This window comes from Micropterus dolomieu, linkage group LG09 (assembly GCF_021292245.1).
Source record: "Micropterus dolomieu isolate WLL.071019.BEF.003 ecotype Adirondacks linkage group LG09, ASM2129224v1, whole genome shotgun sequence".
Lineage (NCBI taxonomy): Eukaryota > Metazoa > Chordata > Actinopteri > Centrarchiformes > Centrarchidae > Micropterus > Micropterus dolomieu.
Window position 1 is genome coordinate 9,830,066 of NC_060158.1, and position 16,864 is coordinate 9,846,929.

At 40.8% G+C, this 16,864-nt stretch overlaps 1 protein-coding gene across 3 annotated transcripts in view; it reads right to left on the bottom strand.

Moving 5' to 3' along the window:
* Positions 1 to 16,864, bottom strand: part of ext1c (exostoses (multiple) 1c) — a 95,572-nt gene that overhangs the window by 1,543 nt on the left and 77,165 nt on the right. For all 3 annotated transcript variants that reach the window (XM_046058476.1, XM_046058475.1, XM_046058474.1), the window contains exons 3-11: positions 13,833 to 13,926; positions 10,097 to 10,204; positions 8,428 to 8,547; positions 5,814 to 5,946; positions 5,217 to 5,335; positions 4,869 to 4,964; positions 4,328 to 4,414; positions 4,052 to 4,212; positions 388 to 559 (exon numbers count right to left, since the gene is read on the bottom strand). In XM_046058476.1, the coding sequence (XP_045914432.1) occupies positions 388 to 559; positions 4,052 to 4,212; positions 4,328 to 4,414; positions 4,869 to 4,964; positions 5,217 to 5,335; positions 5,814 to 5,946; positions 8,428 to 8,547; positions 10,097 to 10,204; positions 13,833 to 13,926 (1,090 nt within the window). The remainder of the gene's footprint in view (positions 1 to 387; positions 560 to 4,051; positions 4,213 to 4,327; positions 4,415 to 4,868; positions 4,965 to 5,216; positions 5,336 to 5,813; positions 5,947 to 8,427; positions 8,548 to 10,096; positions 10,205 to 13,832; positions 13,927 to 16,864) is intronic.

Below are 16,864 nucleotides of genomic sequence, written 5' to 3' on the forward strand. Positions count from 1 at the left end.
CCCTGTGTATATAGTTATGCCATGTTCTATTATGTCCTTTAATGTAGGCTATTTTATTTTCGCATGAGATAAATACGATTCAATAACAACAGTTTTATTGTCTATCTGACAAGAGCCTTTTTTAATTAAACACAAGCAAAGGGTGTTTGTTACACACCTTCAACAAAACAGCATCGGTGCTCACTTGGCATCTGAGGATTTAACAACCCACTACCACTCTGCTCTCACTGGTTTTGGACGCCACTCAATGTGGCGGACCCTCCGCATGAACACGCAAACGGAGTGGAAGTAGGTAGGGAGAGGGAGGAGCAAGCAGTTTTGGAAAGGCCCCTACTGAACTGATATTTGTGTCAATAGCACAAGTGAGAAAGACAAACGGCTACCTACCTGTGGACTGGGCAACTCTTTGTACTGCTTCCTTTGAGCCACTTTGATTGGAGGCAGGTGGGTTACAGCAGAGACCAGGAAGTTCATCAGGATGTCCTCACAGTTGGAGGTGCGATCCACAAGAGTCCGCAGAGACTGTGGCAGGTAGTGGGTGAACAGGTAGTGGTAGTACCTGTGGGGCAGGTCAAAGTGTTATACAGGCATGTGTATTATTTCATTAAAATATAAAAAAGTGGATGGGACATTTGAATTCAGGGTATTCTTAATGACAGTAAACATATTACGGCACTTCGGAGGAGATAAACGACATCTGATCAGTCTTGGTAGTCACTAATCACTTCCAATAACTAGTACGGATATCACAGTTTCAATTCCCACATGAATACATGAATATATAAATACAAAATAGGACTTGAAATATATAAGTTAAAACAATTAAAGTGAAGTTAAATGATATAAAATTAGTTGTGAAAGTGTTTGTGAAACAGAGCGGATAGACTTTTCAGGTGACTTAAGCACCAGTGATTTTGCTGCAGACATTCACCACCCTGTTTAGTTCTGTTTGACAGCAAGAGAAGAATACCAACTGATAAAAGAAAATGTAACTACTGATTCTGGCATGACATCAAAGATGTGTTGACTTAAAACCTAGCCAGCTTTCTCAAACAAAAAATACGCTGCTGTGTTTTCTTGTAGATATTATTATCAAAAGTACACTTAATGTCTTATAACAGTCAAGATTTTTATCTCCTGACCATTAATCACAGTGTTACCAGGGGTAGGCTGGTGACATCTCAAATCAATACTCATCTTGTTTTTTTTTATTTCTTAAGGCTTTGCTTTAGCTTTAGAAGGGCTTGTTTTTTCAATTAAAAACTACAGGATTATGGCACATTATGGTATAAAATCATTCTTGGGCAGAAAAGGAGAAAGTACTGTGAGGTGAAAAGGGTAGGATTTAAAGAAATAAGCTGTTATTGTGTCATCATGCACCTCTATTACACATTGCTCTATTCATCTCGCAGGAATATTTTGCCAGTGTGCGAAACCAAGTTCTGTCTCTATTATTAATTTCTAATCACAATTTTAGCCACTTGTATTTGTACTCACAGTACAATAAATCTCTATAGACAAACACATCAGCCAAAAATAAAGAATTAAACAATGTGTAACACAGCATAAAGAGATATCTACATAATTCATCACAGGTGGAGGCCAGGCAACCAGCACCTGGATGGCAGCAGGCATGGTAAAAGAAAAGAGTAGATGGTGTGATGTACACTCACTGGCCACTTTATTAGGTACACCTTGCTTGTACCAGGTTGGACACCCTTTTGCCTTCAGAATTGCCTTAATTCTTCGTGGCATACTTTCAACAAGGTGTTGGAAACATTCCATCATGCGAAATCTCCCGTTCCACCACATATTCAAGAAACCAGTTTAAGATGATTTGAGCTTTGTGACATGGTGCATATCCTGCTGGAAGTAGCCATCAGAAGATGGGCACACTGTGGTCATAAAGGGATGGACATGGTCAGCAACAATACTCAAGTAGGCTGTTGCATTCAGACAATGCATGCAACTACTAAGGGGCCCAAAGTGTGCCAAAAAAATATCCCCTACACCATTACACCACCACCACCACCAGCAGCAGCCTGAACCATTGATACAAGACAGGATGGATCCATGCTTTCGTGTTGTTTATGCCAAATTCTGACTCTACCATCTGACTGTCGCAGCTGAAATGCAGACTCATCAGACCAGGCAACGTTTTTCCAATCTTCTATTGTCCAATCTTGGTGAGCCTGTGCAAATTTTAGCCTCGGTTTCCTGTTCTTAGCTGCCAGGAGTGGCACCCGGCGTGGTCTTCTGCTGCTGTAGCCCATCTGCTTCAAGGTTTGACATGATAAACCAGTCTGCCCATTCTCCTCTGACCTCTGACATTAACAAGGCATTTTCGTCCACACAACTGCCGCTCCCTGGATATTAACTCTTTTTCAGACCATTCTCTGTAAGCCCTAGATATGGTTGTGCGTGAAAATCCCAGTAGATCAGCAGTTTCTGAAATAGCCAGACCAACCCGTCTGGCGAAAACAATCATGCCACGTTCAAAGTCACTTAAATCCCCTTTCTTCCCCATTCTGATGCCCGGTTTGAACTTCAGCAAGTTGTCTTGACCACGTCCACATGCATAAATGCATTGACTTGCTGCCATGTGATTGTCTGATTAGCTATTTGTGTTAACCAGCAATTGAACAGGTGTACCTAATAAAGTGGCCGGTGAGGGCATGTTGATGATATGTATCTGGGACAAGTTAACCATTTAGCCAGTGGAATTTCATATTTATAGTGCACAACAAACGAAATCCCTGTAGTACAGTGTACATGTTCTTTATTCCTTCAGTTTTCAAGACTGAGAACTTTAGTGCAGCTGGTAATTTAGCATGACATTTGTCAGATTTAGCACCTGTCACTGTCTTCTTTTAAATATGTTTGAATTGTGCTTATGCACCAACATTAACCACATGTAACTTTGTTGAAATTGATTCTGGGAAGTTGCTGCTTTTTCCTATTGGATTTTGTCATACTTAATGTTTGTTTTTTTTTATTGTGGAAAAGCCATTTGCTGTGCCACATCACTTTCCCTTACAGTAAGTAATTACATTATTTGCATGTAAAAGACTAAACTGAGGGTTCTGACTATGAGAAATGCAGGCTTTAACTGACTACTCGTTGACATTTCTCTGTTAAAGTGGCGTTTGAGGTAATGCAGATGGATCTTGTAAATATCAGCGGGCCTAACCTACAGGCCATAAAGATTCAAATTAGCATGACAAAAATGCATTTCCATAGGAACTGCTGCCAAAAAAGGCCACTTTGTTTCAAAATGTCGCATGGTTTCAAAAGTACCCTGTCTGTGGAGTAATTACATTCATATTGTAAACAAACTCACATCCCTCTGCCATTGCAAATATCGACTTCAGGCCTTTCAAATTAATCAAACTGCTCGAAGTAATCCCAGAGCAATTCACCCTCTCCTTTTCTTTTTCTCTTGCTCACACATACACATAATTATCCTTGATACTATTTCTTTCGGTCTGATTGTCCCGTTCAGTTTTTTCACGCTGAGATCCAAGCCATGCTTGCTGCTGGTGCAATTCATCAAGTTGTCCCTTGTTTTAACCTGACCTGTTTTAACCTGCAATCTATTTTGATGTCAGTTGCATCATCAATGTCGAGTTTGTATGTGTGTGTAAATGTAGGTGTGTGCACAGTATATGCATGCATGCTTTTAAGAAGTAACAAAGTATATATACAGTATGCAGATCTACATCCTGTGTCAGCCTAAGCTAGCGATGTGGCTATAGGGATGGCTACATTGGTCAGTCGGTCAGTCCACAACTTTGCTCCAGACCATAATATCTAGTATGGATTGCTATGAAATATTGTACAGGCATTAATGATTCCTGAGGATGAATCCTAACCTATCCTGACCTCTATAATCCCGTAATGCCACTTAAAAATTTCATCAATAATTTTAACTACCTAAAAAACTAATTATACTCCCATCAGCCTTCATATTGTGTATGTTCATAAGCAACGCTTCTGTACAGTAGCTCTAAATGGCATTTTCTGTTTAGTTTGCTACAGTCTCCTGGTGTACCTGTGGTAGAAGGCAGCTCCAGTTAGCACGATGGAGTAGTCATTGGTCCATTTAGAGGTGTAGCCCCAGGCGTGCTTCAGGGGATCCCAAAAGTGGCTCCGGGGAGGGTAGCCCACGATCCGCTCAGGGAAGCTCCGCCACACCAAGAAGGCAAAGTTCACCTAAAAGTGGAGACATGGAACACTTAGATATTGTTGCAACTTTTGCAAGAATATTGATTTTTTTTATATGTGTGCACTTCTGCTGTGTGTTCATTACTAACATGTGTATACACACCTCACTGGTCAGCAGGACTGTATCCTCGTCCAGACTCAGCACTGCTTCTGTCTCTATGGCAACATGAGGTAGGAACCGACTGGTGGTCTGAGGGAAAAATACAGTAGTAAATCTTAATTCTGATACTGTGGACTATATATAATCTGCCCTGTGCTTAGAGATATTTTGAGAATGAGTGAGACGCGATCTTGTTACAGTAAATCATGCTGAGTGACTGAGATGAGTGAATCACTATAGATTTTGCCCTGGGACTCAAAAAAAAAAGACAGACAGTGAAAGGGAGACAGAGAAGAAATGTTCAGTGTGAGTGACATTTGTGAAAGCGAACTTCACACGGATCGGTGGACATGTCAGATGTACACGGATTTGGAGAAAGACAGAGAGAATACACATCAAGGAGAAGGACCAAAGTAATAGAGTAACAGAGATAGAGAGTGAAAGAAAGATACATAAACAGACTGAGCTACTGATAGTTTGTCATGCTGTCACTCAGACGTTGGTGTGGGCTTCAGCGTCAGTTGTGAGTGTCATAGGGCCTCACCTTCCTCCTGCCGTCTGTCACAGTAAGGGGGACGGGCATGGGAGGCCATTTGCTCCGACTGGGTGGCGGCTTCTCGTTGTTCCAGAGAATTATGATCTAGAGTAGCAGGGGAGGGAGGTTTTACATAACACATACACAGATAGACACATTAGACTTATCAGAAATAGCAGCTGCCATCAATCAACCGGTAGGGTTGGCAAAAGTACACTTCCTCATTCAAATAAGTTCAGCTCATTTCCACAGCTTCAGTATATGGTGTGGAAGACATATGTTAAAACAGTGTTTTAAAAGTTTATGGTTGTGGCTACATTTTATTTAATTATTTCATAATGTCTTTGTCTTATTCACCTGTGAGCAGTATTTTGACTTAGAGACCACCTGAAGCAGCTTCATTATTGGTTGAGACTGGGAGACCAATGCGGAGACAGCATGGATGACAGCAGTGAACTCTTGACCTGGACTGACCCCTGAACAAGGTCACAAAAAATTATTATGAGAGTTTGAATATTTATTAGGTGCTTTTCTATACAAGAAACACATAAAAGTGTATCTGTATTAGTCCATCATCATCATGAGAACAATGTATGGTATCAAGACATTGTGGTAGTGAGCAACACATGCTGTTGACATATAGACCAGTTGTTCCTACAAATAAAAACATATGCCATTAGAAAAATCTAAAAAAAGGCATAAGTCATGTAAAAATGTACACATAGTGGCTTTAAATAATAACAAACCTTATTTATAACATGTATTTTAGCATTGCTAAAAAAATGCAAAATTAAAACTAATACAGACTTTAGTGCATATTTAATTATGATTTGTTGAAATTTGATTACTCTCTTTCTCCACCTCCACAGCTCTGACATAATAGTCTCATCACCATCCTGTGCAACTCAAGATTTGCATGTTGTGCAGACTCATTTAAATGAAGTGTTTGTTTACCTAATCCCAGGTAGTAGAAAGGGAAATGTGTGAGGTGAGTGGAGTACTCTGGTAGGACCAGCAGACCTCCTGGCAGGGAGTTCCACATGTACTTGTTCCTCGATATGTGAGAGAACACACGGTCCTTGATGATCTGGGGAGGGGAAAAAAGGATGCGGTTAAATGAGGGTTGCAATGTGAGAAGCAGAGAGAACATGTCCGCTTGTGTTGTGAAGTGGCTGTTGTGCTCATCTAGTATAAGCCTGCACCACATTCATTTTTTCACCCTCTGAGCTGTTGGATGAGAGTCTTGGAGCTTCATGTAAACCCCACTGCAATTCAAGACCTGACACACTTGTGTTTGCATATTATAGCAATCCCTGATGATATGCTCTGTGTACTTCCCATTTTAGACCAACAGGAGGTGTCCACACAGCAGCAACTCTGGCATCCACTCTTAAGCCTTCTGCCTCACTGACCTCAGGCTGACTGCACAGCTGTCTCCCATGGGGAAAGGTTCCCCTCTGCAAGCTGTATGTATATAAGCAGCTTATCATCAACCTCCAGAACCTCTCCTTTATTATCTTTAGCATAAATCCCTAGCAGCAAATACAGTAGGGGCTGCTAGACTTGCCTTTATAAACATCAATGTGCAAAGCCTACTGTGTGATTTCTTCAGATTTCAGAAGGGTTAAATCTGTTGTTTCCCCACATTTATATGTGCTAAAATTGGCAGTGTGTGCAAAACCTGCTCATATAAGGAGGTTGGTATTTCTTTCCATGCATCATCTAACCCCTGGGCTAACCTTCAAATGACATTCTCTTAGCTGGAGCAACTACATTTAAAACACATCTCTTCTCAGCTTATTTAATGACAGAATGGTGAAAAGGCAGACAGAGAACAATACATGTATGAGCAAGACTGGATGCTAGAACTGTGAAAATCAGGGGCAATAATCCAAGCAGCAATCTGTTTCTTCTGTATATTTCAGTATATTTCAACTGTTTCTGAATCTGATCTGTAGCGCTGAAAGAAATATCTCTCACAGTCTGATAATAGCGAGCAGTGAGGCAGAAACTAGCAGGTTGAGACTGATATTTGCAACATAATGATATATCATTTCTATACATTAGGGGATTTCTCTGAGACTTCAGGTGGATCGGATGTGGACTGCTTTGAAATGTTCCATAGACCTACAGTACAACACACCTGAGATAGTAAAAGAGTAGAATGTGGACCATGGGCCAAGATCTAACCCCATAATCATAATGATAGAAGGGTGGTTTGATTCAAATGGGAAAACTCTTTTGAAAGCCTTTGTGAAAGAGGACTGATGATAGCACAGAGGCAGTAAACCACAGAGAGGCAGCAACTACTATGTGTTCAACAGAAAACCTGTGTTTACAGCAGTGGCTTCTTTTTGTAGATGTTTTCACTAGATGTTGCTGCACATTCCTGACCAGAAGTGTATGGTAGCAGAAACGCTGCATATTCAGAGACATTAGGTTTCTAGTCAATACTCAGCAGCCAAAAGCAACATTTCCCAATCATGTTTGTGAGAGATGGACAGAATTCAGAGCAGTGGCACAAAGCTTTGATATGATTTGATGCAGTCAAAGTTGTACTGACATATTACTAGATTTAAGACCAGCAAATCATTCATATATAAATCAATTCAGTGGAATATTTTGCATGAAGTTCAATTTTGGTTAACCTTTAACAGGTGGATTTTTGACCAATAGCAAAGCATCTTCACAGTGCTATCCTTTAAGAGAGCTGGAGACTATGAAATGGAGGAAGTTATCGTAACTTATCCGCTTTCATGGAATTCTCTATTTAACCCTCCTCTATTGTAGTATATACTGCTCCAGAAGAAGAGGAATTATTTTTAAACCGTTATCCAAAAGGACTCAATGGTGTAAATACGTCTTTTCAATAAACTATGTGAACCATGTGAGCTTTTCCCCTCTTGTGTAAAACTCTTCATGTACAATCCCGAGAACCAAATGCCAGTGTAGGAGCTCGGGGAGCTTGTGACTGACGAGCACTAGCATGTTCCCGGGCCGGCTAGCATTTTGACACTTAGTTTGCCAGCTACAGCAATTCAATAATTAGCCCTAATCTCTTCATTCACGCTATGTCAGAAGTATGTAAAGTACAGGAAAACGTCCCGTTATTTCAAGATGGTTACACGCACTGCTAACTTTGAATTTCATTCAATTTAAATAGCTTCATTTAGCAACTTTTGCAGGGCTATGTATTTTAAGTGTTTCATTAGCAAGTGAAACCAGATAGGCTACAAACAAACCGTGTCCAGCTCAAATTTGTTCCCCCTGGACAATAACTAATTTTTTAATTAAATAATGTACGATCCTAAGAAAAAATTGCAGGGAGGAGAAACGGCACATAATAGAAAACTCTGGAAGCTATTGTGACTAGCACCAGCATGTTCCTGGCTGGCTAGCATGTTAGCAGTTAGCTCACCAGCTACAGTATACCATCTAGACCTGCAAGTAATCACTACATCACCAAGCATCTAGAACCACATATTACTCAAAGACATGTGGATGAATTTCATTGTGCCACTTTCTGTGACCAAGCCTTTATGCTGAGTGTGTTAATGCTGAGGCTGACCTCCAGTGTGGTGAGGACTATCTTGTCCACAGAGGAAAAGTAGGCTTCCCACAACATCTGGGTCCTCTGTCTGAGGGCCAGGACTCTCTCATTCCCTACTGCTCTCACTGTGGATGGCACCTAAGGACAAAAGATGACAAGAGTAAAAGATCCAGACATGGAAAAACATATTTTTTTTAAAGAAGAGCGACGTGAGAGCTTTAATTGTTTTTAAAGCAAGTCGTGTCTCTTAAAATAGACTGGACAAGAAAAAAAGAAGCTAACTGCATTGCAAGTGTTCAAACCTGTGTAAACTGGATCAAGTGATTGCTTAATTTGGCCCCCTAAAAAAACATTTGACACAGAGCTGATTTGGAGTCTGTTGTTCAGACAATTAGACCTTAATTAGTAGGGCTACATTAGGGTAGGGTTTCAAGTGAATCACCAAAATTGATTCAATCACTTAGAGAGTTAAGCTCAGCGGGTTAATCAAGTGGAAAAAAGCCTTGTTGAACTGAGAAAAGTGTGAGCTTGACTCCTTTAAACCTGTTTGTTTTTAAACATACAGCTAACACATTTTCTACTGAGCACCAGTTAAAGAAGCCAGGGGGCTGCGCTCTCTCTTTTTTTTCTTGTCCTTGTTCTTTCAACCTCTCAGTTTCACTTAACATACCTCCCTTCCCCTCATTTCAATACTTCACCTAGTTTCACCTAGCTCCCCCTTTCTCTTTCTCCCTATCCTTCCTACTTTCTCCCTTTCTTTTCCCGTACATCTGAAGGACAGCCTCACTATAGCATTGTCCTCAATTTGTCTTAGTGTCTGTCCTCCTCACTGTGAATATTTGTGTATGTTATATGTGTGTTTCTATGTTTTGCAGGTGTGCAGCAATGCCACTAATGAGGGCAGCTCATTCAATCCAATTCTGCCATAATTTGAAAATGTCTGAGCTCTCGGGAGCTTGTTCCTGTTCATTAGCTGAATGCCAATTTGTGTCCTCTATTGGTCGAGATCAAAGCGGATCAATGCAAAGGGAGACATAATATAATTTGTGTGAGGGAGAGAGATAAAGGTTGTAGCTGAGAGTGAGCCGGCTTTGCTTGCTCATTGTGTTTATTTGTGTGGATGTTTGTGTGTGTGAGATACAGACACAGAATGAGCAGGCGAGTGCCTTTGAACAGAAGCGGGATTACAACCTCTATGGGTGTTTAATCTCAAAGGGCCCTAACCTGTAACCACACTGTTTGATAAGGGTAATAGAGAGCCAAAGTCTTTACGTCATGCCCAGGCTAGGCTTGGTTTTCCTGAGGTTTACTTTCCATATTCTAAGACAAATCCCATGCACTACAGCGACCCAAAATCGAAGCAAAATCTTCTGATCTCCTGATCTTTTGGGTACGTTAACACAAAACCTGGTCATCACCCTTTAATAATTATTTCAATAGGTTTAGAGTCATACCTTTAGGCATCTGCTGTTCCGATGTCCCAAAACAATCAATAAACCAATCACAGTGATTTTCTGTTTTTAAAGACCAATAAAAATGTATTTCACTGTGGCTGTTCTGTGATGTTGGATTGCTCTTTGTACCCACACCTGCTGGTGACGGGATTTTCCAAGTTGATTTTTATTTTAAGGTACAGTAATGGTCCACTGGAATGCTGGGGCCTTGGACAAATGCCTCTGTGTGTTACCTGTAGTAGTAATCTCTCGTCTCCCTCAATAACCGCCTGGTTCCACTGTATGACATCAGAAAACGGCAACTCCCAACCGTTACTCAGCAGCACTGGTATACACGCCGCCTGGACACACAGGCACGCACGCACGCACACACGCACACACACACACACACACACACACACACACACACACATTTAGAGCGTCTTAGAAAGACAGTGACACTGATAAACCAACTGATACCACGTAGAGCACAGTGAAAAATTCCACATATATCATTTTAACTGTGATGAGCTGCAGGTTGGGTTCCTCCCTTGCAGCCGGCTCCTCTTTGGCAGTAAACAACATAACATGACATACCACAGCTGCATGAATATAATACAATCTGTATGAGCTCTGTCCCAGCTACTTGGCACTGCGATATCCCAGGCTGAGCAGATAATATGTTTAATGCTCTTGTGTGTAAATGTATGTGCAGCTGAGTTTGAATGCGTAAGACCCCTATAGGGTGGCTGGAATGAGTAATAACTCATAACTCTCTTTCCCAGGAAGCCCTGGAGGTTTGTTAATAACTGTCACTCATACACATGCAAACACAGATGTGGCTGACAGGGAAGACTCTTTGTGTACTAATTAGGTACAACCACTGAGGTGACACGTGCAGGGAAGGAGGTAAACTGAAGCGAGGGATGAGAGGATGGGAGGAGAATAAGAAGGAACCGGTTCATACATAGAGGCATCACGCTTTATTGAAGTTGATTTTAGATGTTGCCTTATCCCCTCATTCACTGACAGGTTTTTGATGTTGTTCCACTTTTTTTGCTCTCCAAGCCCTCCTCTGGTCTCCCCCTCTCTGTGTGTGGATCAGTCTCTCTCCATGTGCCACCCCCCCCATTTCTCTCCACTGCACTCTCATCCCATCCAGCCCTCTTCCTCTTGCTACTCACTGTGGTCTGGAGTGTTGATAGGTCTGGGTATTTTTTTCTCTCTTCTCACTTTTTTCTAATTAAACCACCAGAGAACAGCAGCAGCAGCAGCCGAATTGGTGGAGATCAAACACTGTCTCCGGCCCACCGGGTCTTTCAGGCTCTTGCATTTCATGTGAGAATAGACCTGCTGAAGGACACTCGAGCAAATAGGCCGACTTGTATGTGTGTGTGTTTGTGTCAGAATCAGCCCCAGGTTACAACAAGGTCACACGAAGACCCCCAGAGTGATAATTCAAGGCCTCTAAATTTGAAATCCAGCCTGAGGCTTGCCTGAGTCTTCTACCCAAGAGATGAGGCACTCTGAGGGCGAGTTTCAAACGTTTCAAGCCCTCCCTGCCTGGAGGTAGGGGAATATGAAAACCTATGTGCTGTGTAGTTGTTTTTGGTTTGTTTGCATTGGGAGACAAAAATGGGGAGGCTTTGAGTAAATGTGTATGTGGGGAAGTGTGCAAATGTGTGTCTGTGTGTATATTGGAAAGCTGGCAGTATGTTTCCTACCACACTAGAAATTGCCAGTTCTTTTGTGGACTTGGCTGGCACTAAAATAAAAAATAAAAAACACACAACCGAAAAATCTTTGTGCCTCGAATAGAAAAGGGAGAGGACGGCAGGGAGGAAAAAGACTAAGAGAGAGAAAGAGAGGACAAAGGAAGAAGACAGGAGGAGAAGGGGACCATGATTGCTGCCAAGCCAAGTGGGTTGTGTGTGGATTTGTCCATTCAGCAGACATCAGCGGTGGGGCAGGCTGCCACTCCTACGGATGCTTCCGGACCATTTATACACACACACAGACACATAGCCCCAGAGAGCAGTGTGGCCAGGGAGCATTGTAGCAGCCAGAGAGTTCAGTGTTTGGCAAATCTAAAAACAGCCACTACTGCTTCCTGCATTAGTGTGAGGTCGTCGACTTGGGTGGCAGAGAGAGAGCTACAGCAGACTGATTGGTTTCAACTGTTCTCTCACTCCATTGCCTGTGGTTTCTTCATTGTTGGTGTACTTGCAAATTTCACCGATGAACTTAAATGAACGGTACCAGTGTTTGTATAAGTGTGTCTGTATGTGTGTGTGTGTGTGCGCATGTGCGTGTCCGTGTGTTAATGGAACCATTTTAGTTTAAAAGGCCTAGCAAATAGCAAATAAAGCCTTTATGGTTAGATCTGCACTCAACACAACACAATGATCTGGGGAAAACACTTGCACATGTGACCATTAAGGTGTCAATAACCAAAAGACTACATAAACCACGGCTCTGGAACATAAACATTCTGCAGCCTGTGCATTTCCTCGTTGACTGAACTGTATATGAGCTGGATCTCACTGAATCAAAGCTGTTTCCTGTAAAAAGTGTAATTTGGTCATTCTAACAAGGGAAATGCAGCAGCTAATGTTGTTTTGATGATTGCTGTGTTGGCATGTAGAATGTAGAGATTTTAGCAGTTTATTTATGTGGGCCTCAGAGAAACTGGAGAGTCTTAAAGTACTCAGACAGGAAGAATGCTGGACTGAAGTTTTATAAAAAATATAAATCCACATTACTTGTCAGTTTTATGTTACTATATAATATGCCTATGAGTAAGTGAGTGATTTACACCTGCTAACACACAGTATTATATAATATAAATGGCGGTGTGCATTGTACAGTAGATTTTATGATGGGCTATCCATTGTTGTGCAACTTAAAGTCCCTGGAAACTTGGTTTTACATCTTGAATTTTGCTCAATAACATTAAATATAGACAAATTGAACAATGCTGAACTGAATACATTTACACTGACAGTGGAAGCAGAGGTTTGGGTTGATCGCGGTAGGCAGTCGCCCTCTCGGACAGATGAAGTTCTGAATCAGAAATTGGTTATGACACAGGCTTTGGGATAAAATAACTTTAATGTACCACTTCTGTCTGATCTCCACAGTCTAGATGTGAAGGCACTGTGTGGACTGACGTTAACTAAAACATAGCAGTCACTTGCTTTTGATTTAAATCATTAAATTTCGGGATTCCTTGCATTGTAAGCAGGAAAAAATTATCATGTAATAAGAATCATAAAGACATGTAACTGTAAAAGTGGAATTTTGGCCAAAAAGCAAGTGGGATTATAGTGGCTCCTGGTTGATTCTTTGTCAGCATGCCACTCAGAATATGACCAAAACATGAGGATTTCATAAAGATTTGAGTGTACTTTTTTCATAGAACAGAGGCTTGTGGTTTTAACTTTCCAGTAAGTAGTTCTACATGATCTGCTGAACAGATTTCTTAGCAAAAGCGCTTAAAAACCTAAATCATTTACATACATTACATTGTTATACATAGGTGTACACGTGAGGTGCCACCACGCTATTACCGGCTTGTCTACTTTTACCTACAAGCCTGAATTATGTATTCATGATAAATGAGCAACAATCAAAGTTGCCTAAAAAACATCCTTAGTCTTTACTTATTAAGAGTTTCACATTTATAAATGCAGCTACTCTGTTTCCTCAGGACTCCTCAGGATGTGTGTGTGGTTTGATCAGATTTGGTTGACAGTGCTGGCAACATAAGCAAACAACCTCACGAATGTTATCACGCTTCATTTCAAATGTTGATTAATCCTGAGTGGTGCATGGTAGTACATGACATCACATTTTACCAAATGAGCCCCACCTGCTTTGAACCAGTCAGAAGAGAACATATAAAAACGTGTACCTCTACTACAGCATGATATGGCTAACAAGTCATCAATAATGAATATCGTTAATGCATTGAATAATATATATATTCACCTGTAGCGACTCTAGGAATCGAAAGGAGCCCAGGCGTCGACCTCGAGGCACCAAACAGAAAGTGGAGTTGTGGAGGAGCTCCTGGTAATCAAACCTAACAAAGAGAAGAACAATTATAATACATTAACCATATATATTTCACTATTTCACATTTTATTTTCAAATTAACTGCAGGAAAAACAGCATATCAGGCAAAACAACAAATCTGTTTTTAAAAGTCAATACCCAATAAAAAGAATAAAGGACATAACTGAAAAGCTGCTAAAATGATGTATACAGAGACAAATTCCAGGGGCTAAGATGAGAGATTGAAAGGATCTGTTAATTATTACAATTTTGTTTCTGAAAAGGGAGATATCTGAATATAAACATGTGTTTTTCTAATATGATATGTGATTGTATTCAAATCTTAAGAATAAGTACAGAAAAAACATCAGATCTTGAGCCAGCGATGTTATTAAAAACAGGTAAGGGGTTAAATTCATGCGCTGTGGCTCTGATTACTTGCTCTTGGTAAGACAGTGCAAAGTAAAGATGGATAGAAGAAGGGTACGTTTAAGAGCTGTATAGTTAAAGAAAGTCAAAAGGTTTAGATTGTGAAAACACTACAGAGACATTCCAATGATTGTTTCAATACGTTCTGTTAAGAGACCACATTGAAGGATAACTGGATTTTAAAAAAACTATAACTGCATGAAAATATGTATTAGAAACAGAGTATGATATATGACCTTATCTGACTGTAAATAGATAGTTTTCTTACGTCTCTGAAAGTGCATTTTGTATGTCCCATGATATTTGAAATTCTTAACACCAGTGAATCTCTGGTTGACCAGAACAAATATAGACCAAAATTTTCTGGGAGAATGGAAATATATACATAATTTGTATTTCTTTAAAAATAAAGATTTATAATCAGATGTTGTGCCTGTCCTCAGTTAAATAAGAATTTAAAGTCATGCTGTAATATGCTAATAAACAGAATAATGTTTGTACAAATTACATATTTTTGTAAACTGCAAAGTGATTATAGGAATGAAAAAAACACTATTGATCTGTGGAACATGGCAACACTAAATGAGAGCAGTCACATCTAATAAACAGCCTGCCAGTGTGGTGGCACATGCTTCATATGATTTATGATATTTAACATCTGTCACACATAAAATAAACCAGGATTTTTGTGGCTTTTCATTTCTGATGTTTAGTCATAATGGCACAGATTATCTGCAGCAATAAATCTTCCCAGTTTTATTTCCCCTCCACAGAAATGTTGGCACCACTATAGATGGCTACTGTATGTTGGAAAATATATCCATCACTGCGCTCATAAGTAAATATGCCCTGATCTCTGTTCTCTATTGATTTGTGTTGTGGATAAGAGGGCCTGAACTCGTGCCAAAGTATGAAATTTTGAGTGCACTACTCCTGCTGGCTGCTGCCATACGGGTGCATACTCGCGCAATGTAAAAGAAGCCAAATGGAAACCTCTGCATCAATGCTTGCCTTCATCCGCTAAGTGGAACAGCAACGGGCGCTTGGTATAACGGTCTCATAGTAAAGAGCTGTGTTGTGAAGTAAACAGATGGGGAAACAAACAGGCTCTTATGGGAGAGTTCAACTTTCCCCTCACTCTCGCTCTTCCTCATCCCATCACCCCCACCACACACTTCCTCCTTTCTCTTATCCTGCTGTCTCTTCTCCTTCCTCCACCACCCTCCCTCGTTTCTGCATCCAGCTCTCTGCTTGTTTATTTGCAGAAGGAACATCAGTGTAAAATATGCCCGCCATTAATCTTCTCAGTCGCTGAGTCATTTATTTAACCCTCCTTGAGTGACGCAGCGCAGGCCTCTTTTGCTCCCTGGGTGAGAAAATTGGGATTTCATTGCTGATGTTGGCATCATTTAACACCGCTACACCCAGTCCTGGACATCAAGATCTGAATGGATGTCACTGTGTGAGCGTATATTCAATTTGAATGTGTCAAAACATGCCAAACAGACACACACACATACACAACACTAGCATCAGTTTACTGAAAGGCAGCCTTGTTTGGCGCTAGCAACAGTTGTGCTCTGATATTCCTCCACATTGATATCTGTTGTACGTATACATGTGTACGTGGGCGTGTGATGGATCTGTGTGCATCTGCAGTAGTGTAAATCTCCAGCGTTGATGTACATTTGGAATGAATCTCCAAGCGATAGCTAAACAGATTTACGCAGTGTATTTCTGAGGGATTTTGTGTTCAAATCTTGTTCTGAGCTTGGGATTTAGGTAACACATTAATTTAGCTATGCATGAGTAAATGAATTTGTAAATTGCATCTGTAAAGATGCACAACTCCTCTGTGTATTCATGTCTTTGAGCAAAGGGGGTAAATAAATGTGTAACTCGTGTGTTGCATTCAAATGTAAATATATTTACTTCTCCTCGAGTAAAATATTGTGTTTGGGTATGTTGGTGAGAGAATACATTAATATTTTCCTAGTTTTGTGTGTTTGTGTGTGTGTGTGTCTGTGCAAGTGCAATGCATCTTTATGTGTGTGTCTGCATGTATAGTATCTAATGTGATACAGTGGGACCCTCTCGTATGCTGCAAATGTAGTGAGACTGAGCTGGTTAGTCTGACCCACTTCTATCTCTGTTCCTGCTGTTTGGGTGTGTTCGTGTGCATGCATTTGGGTGTGTTTGACGATGCATAACTAGCAGTCCGCTTGTGCATGAAGTAGTGTGTGTGTCTGTGCACGAGTTGGTCTCTCTGCAATCCAGCAGTCTAGCCAGTCAGTCTGCCTGCTGCTGTTCTTTAATGAGGGACTGTACTTAAATGGAACAAGTAAATCATTTAACAGCACTTTGTTTCTAACAACAAACGACTAGGCCTGCTGTGTCTCTCCTTCACTCTACCCCTCTCTCTCACTCCTTCTGTTTCTTCTTGTCTACCCCTTTGTCTCAGCATCTTTCTTTGCTAATGCAAGTGTCTGTCATATAGATTCCGCAGGAAAACAATCAGTTGCAGTGCAAGTTTGTGT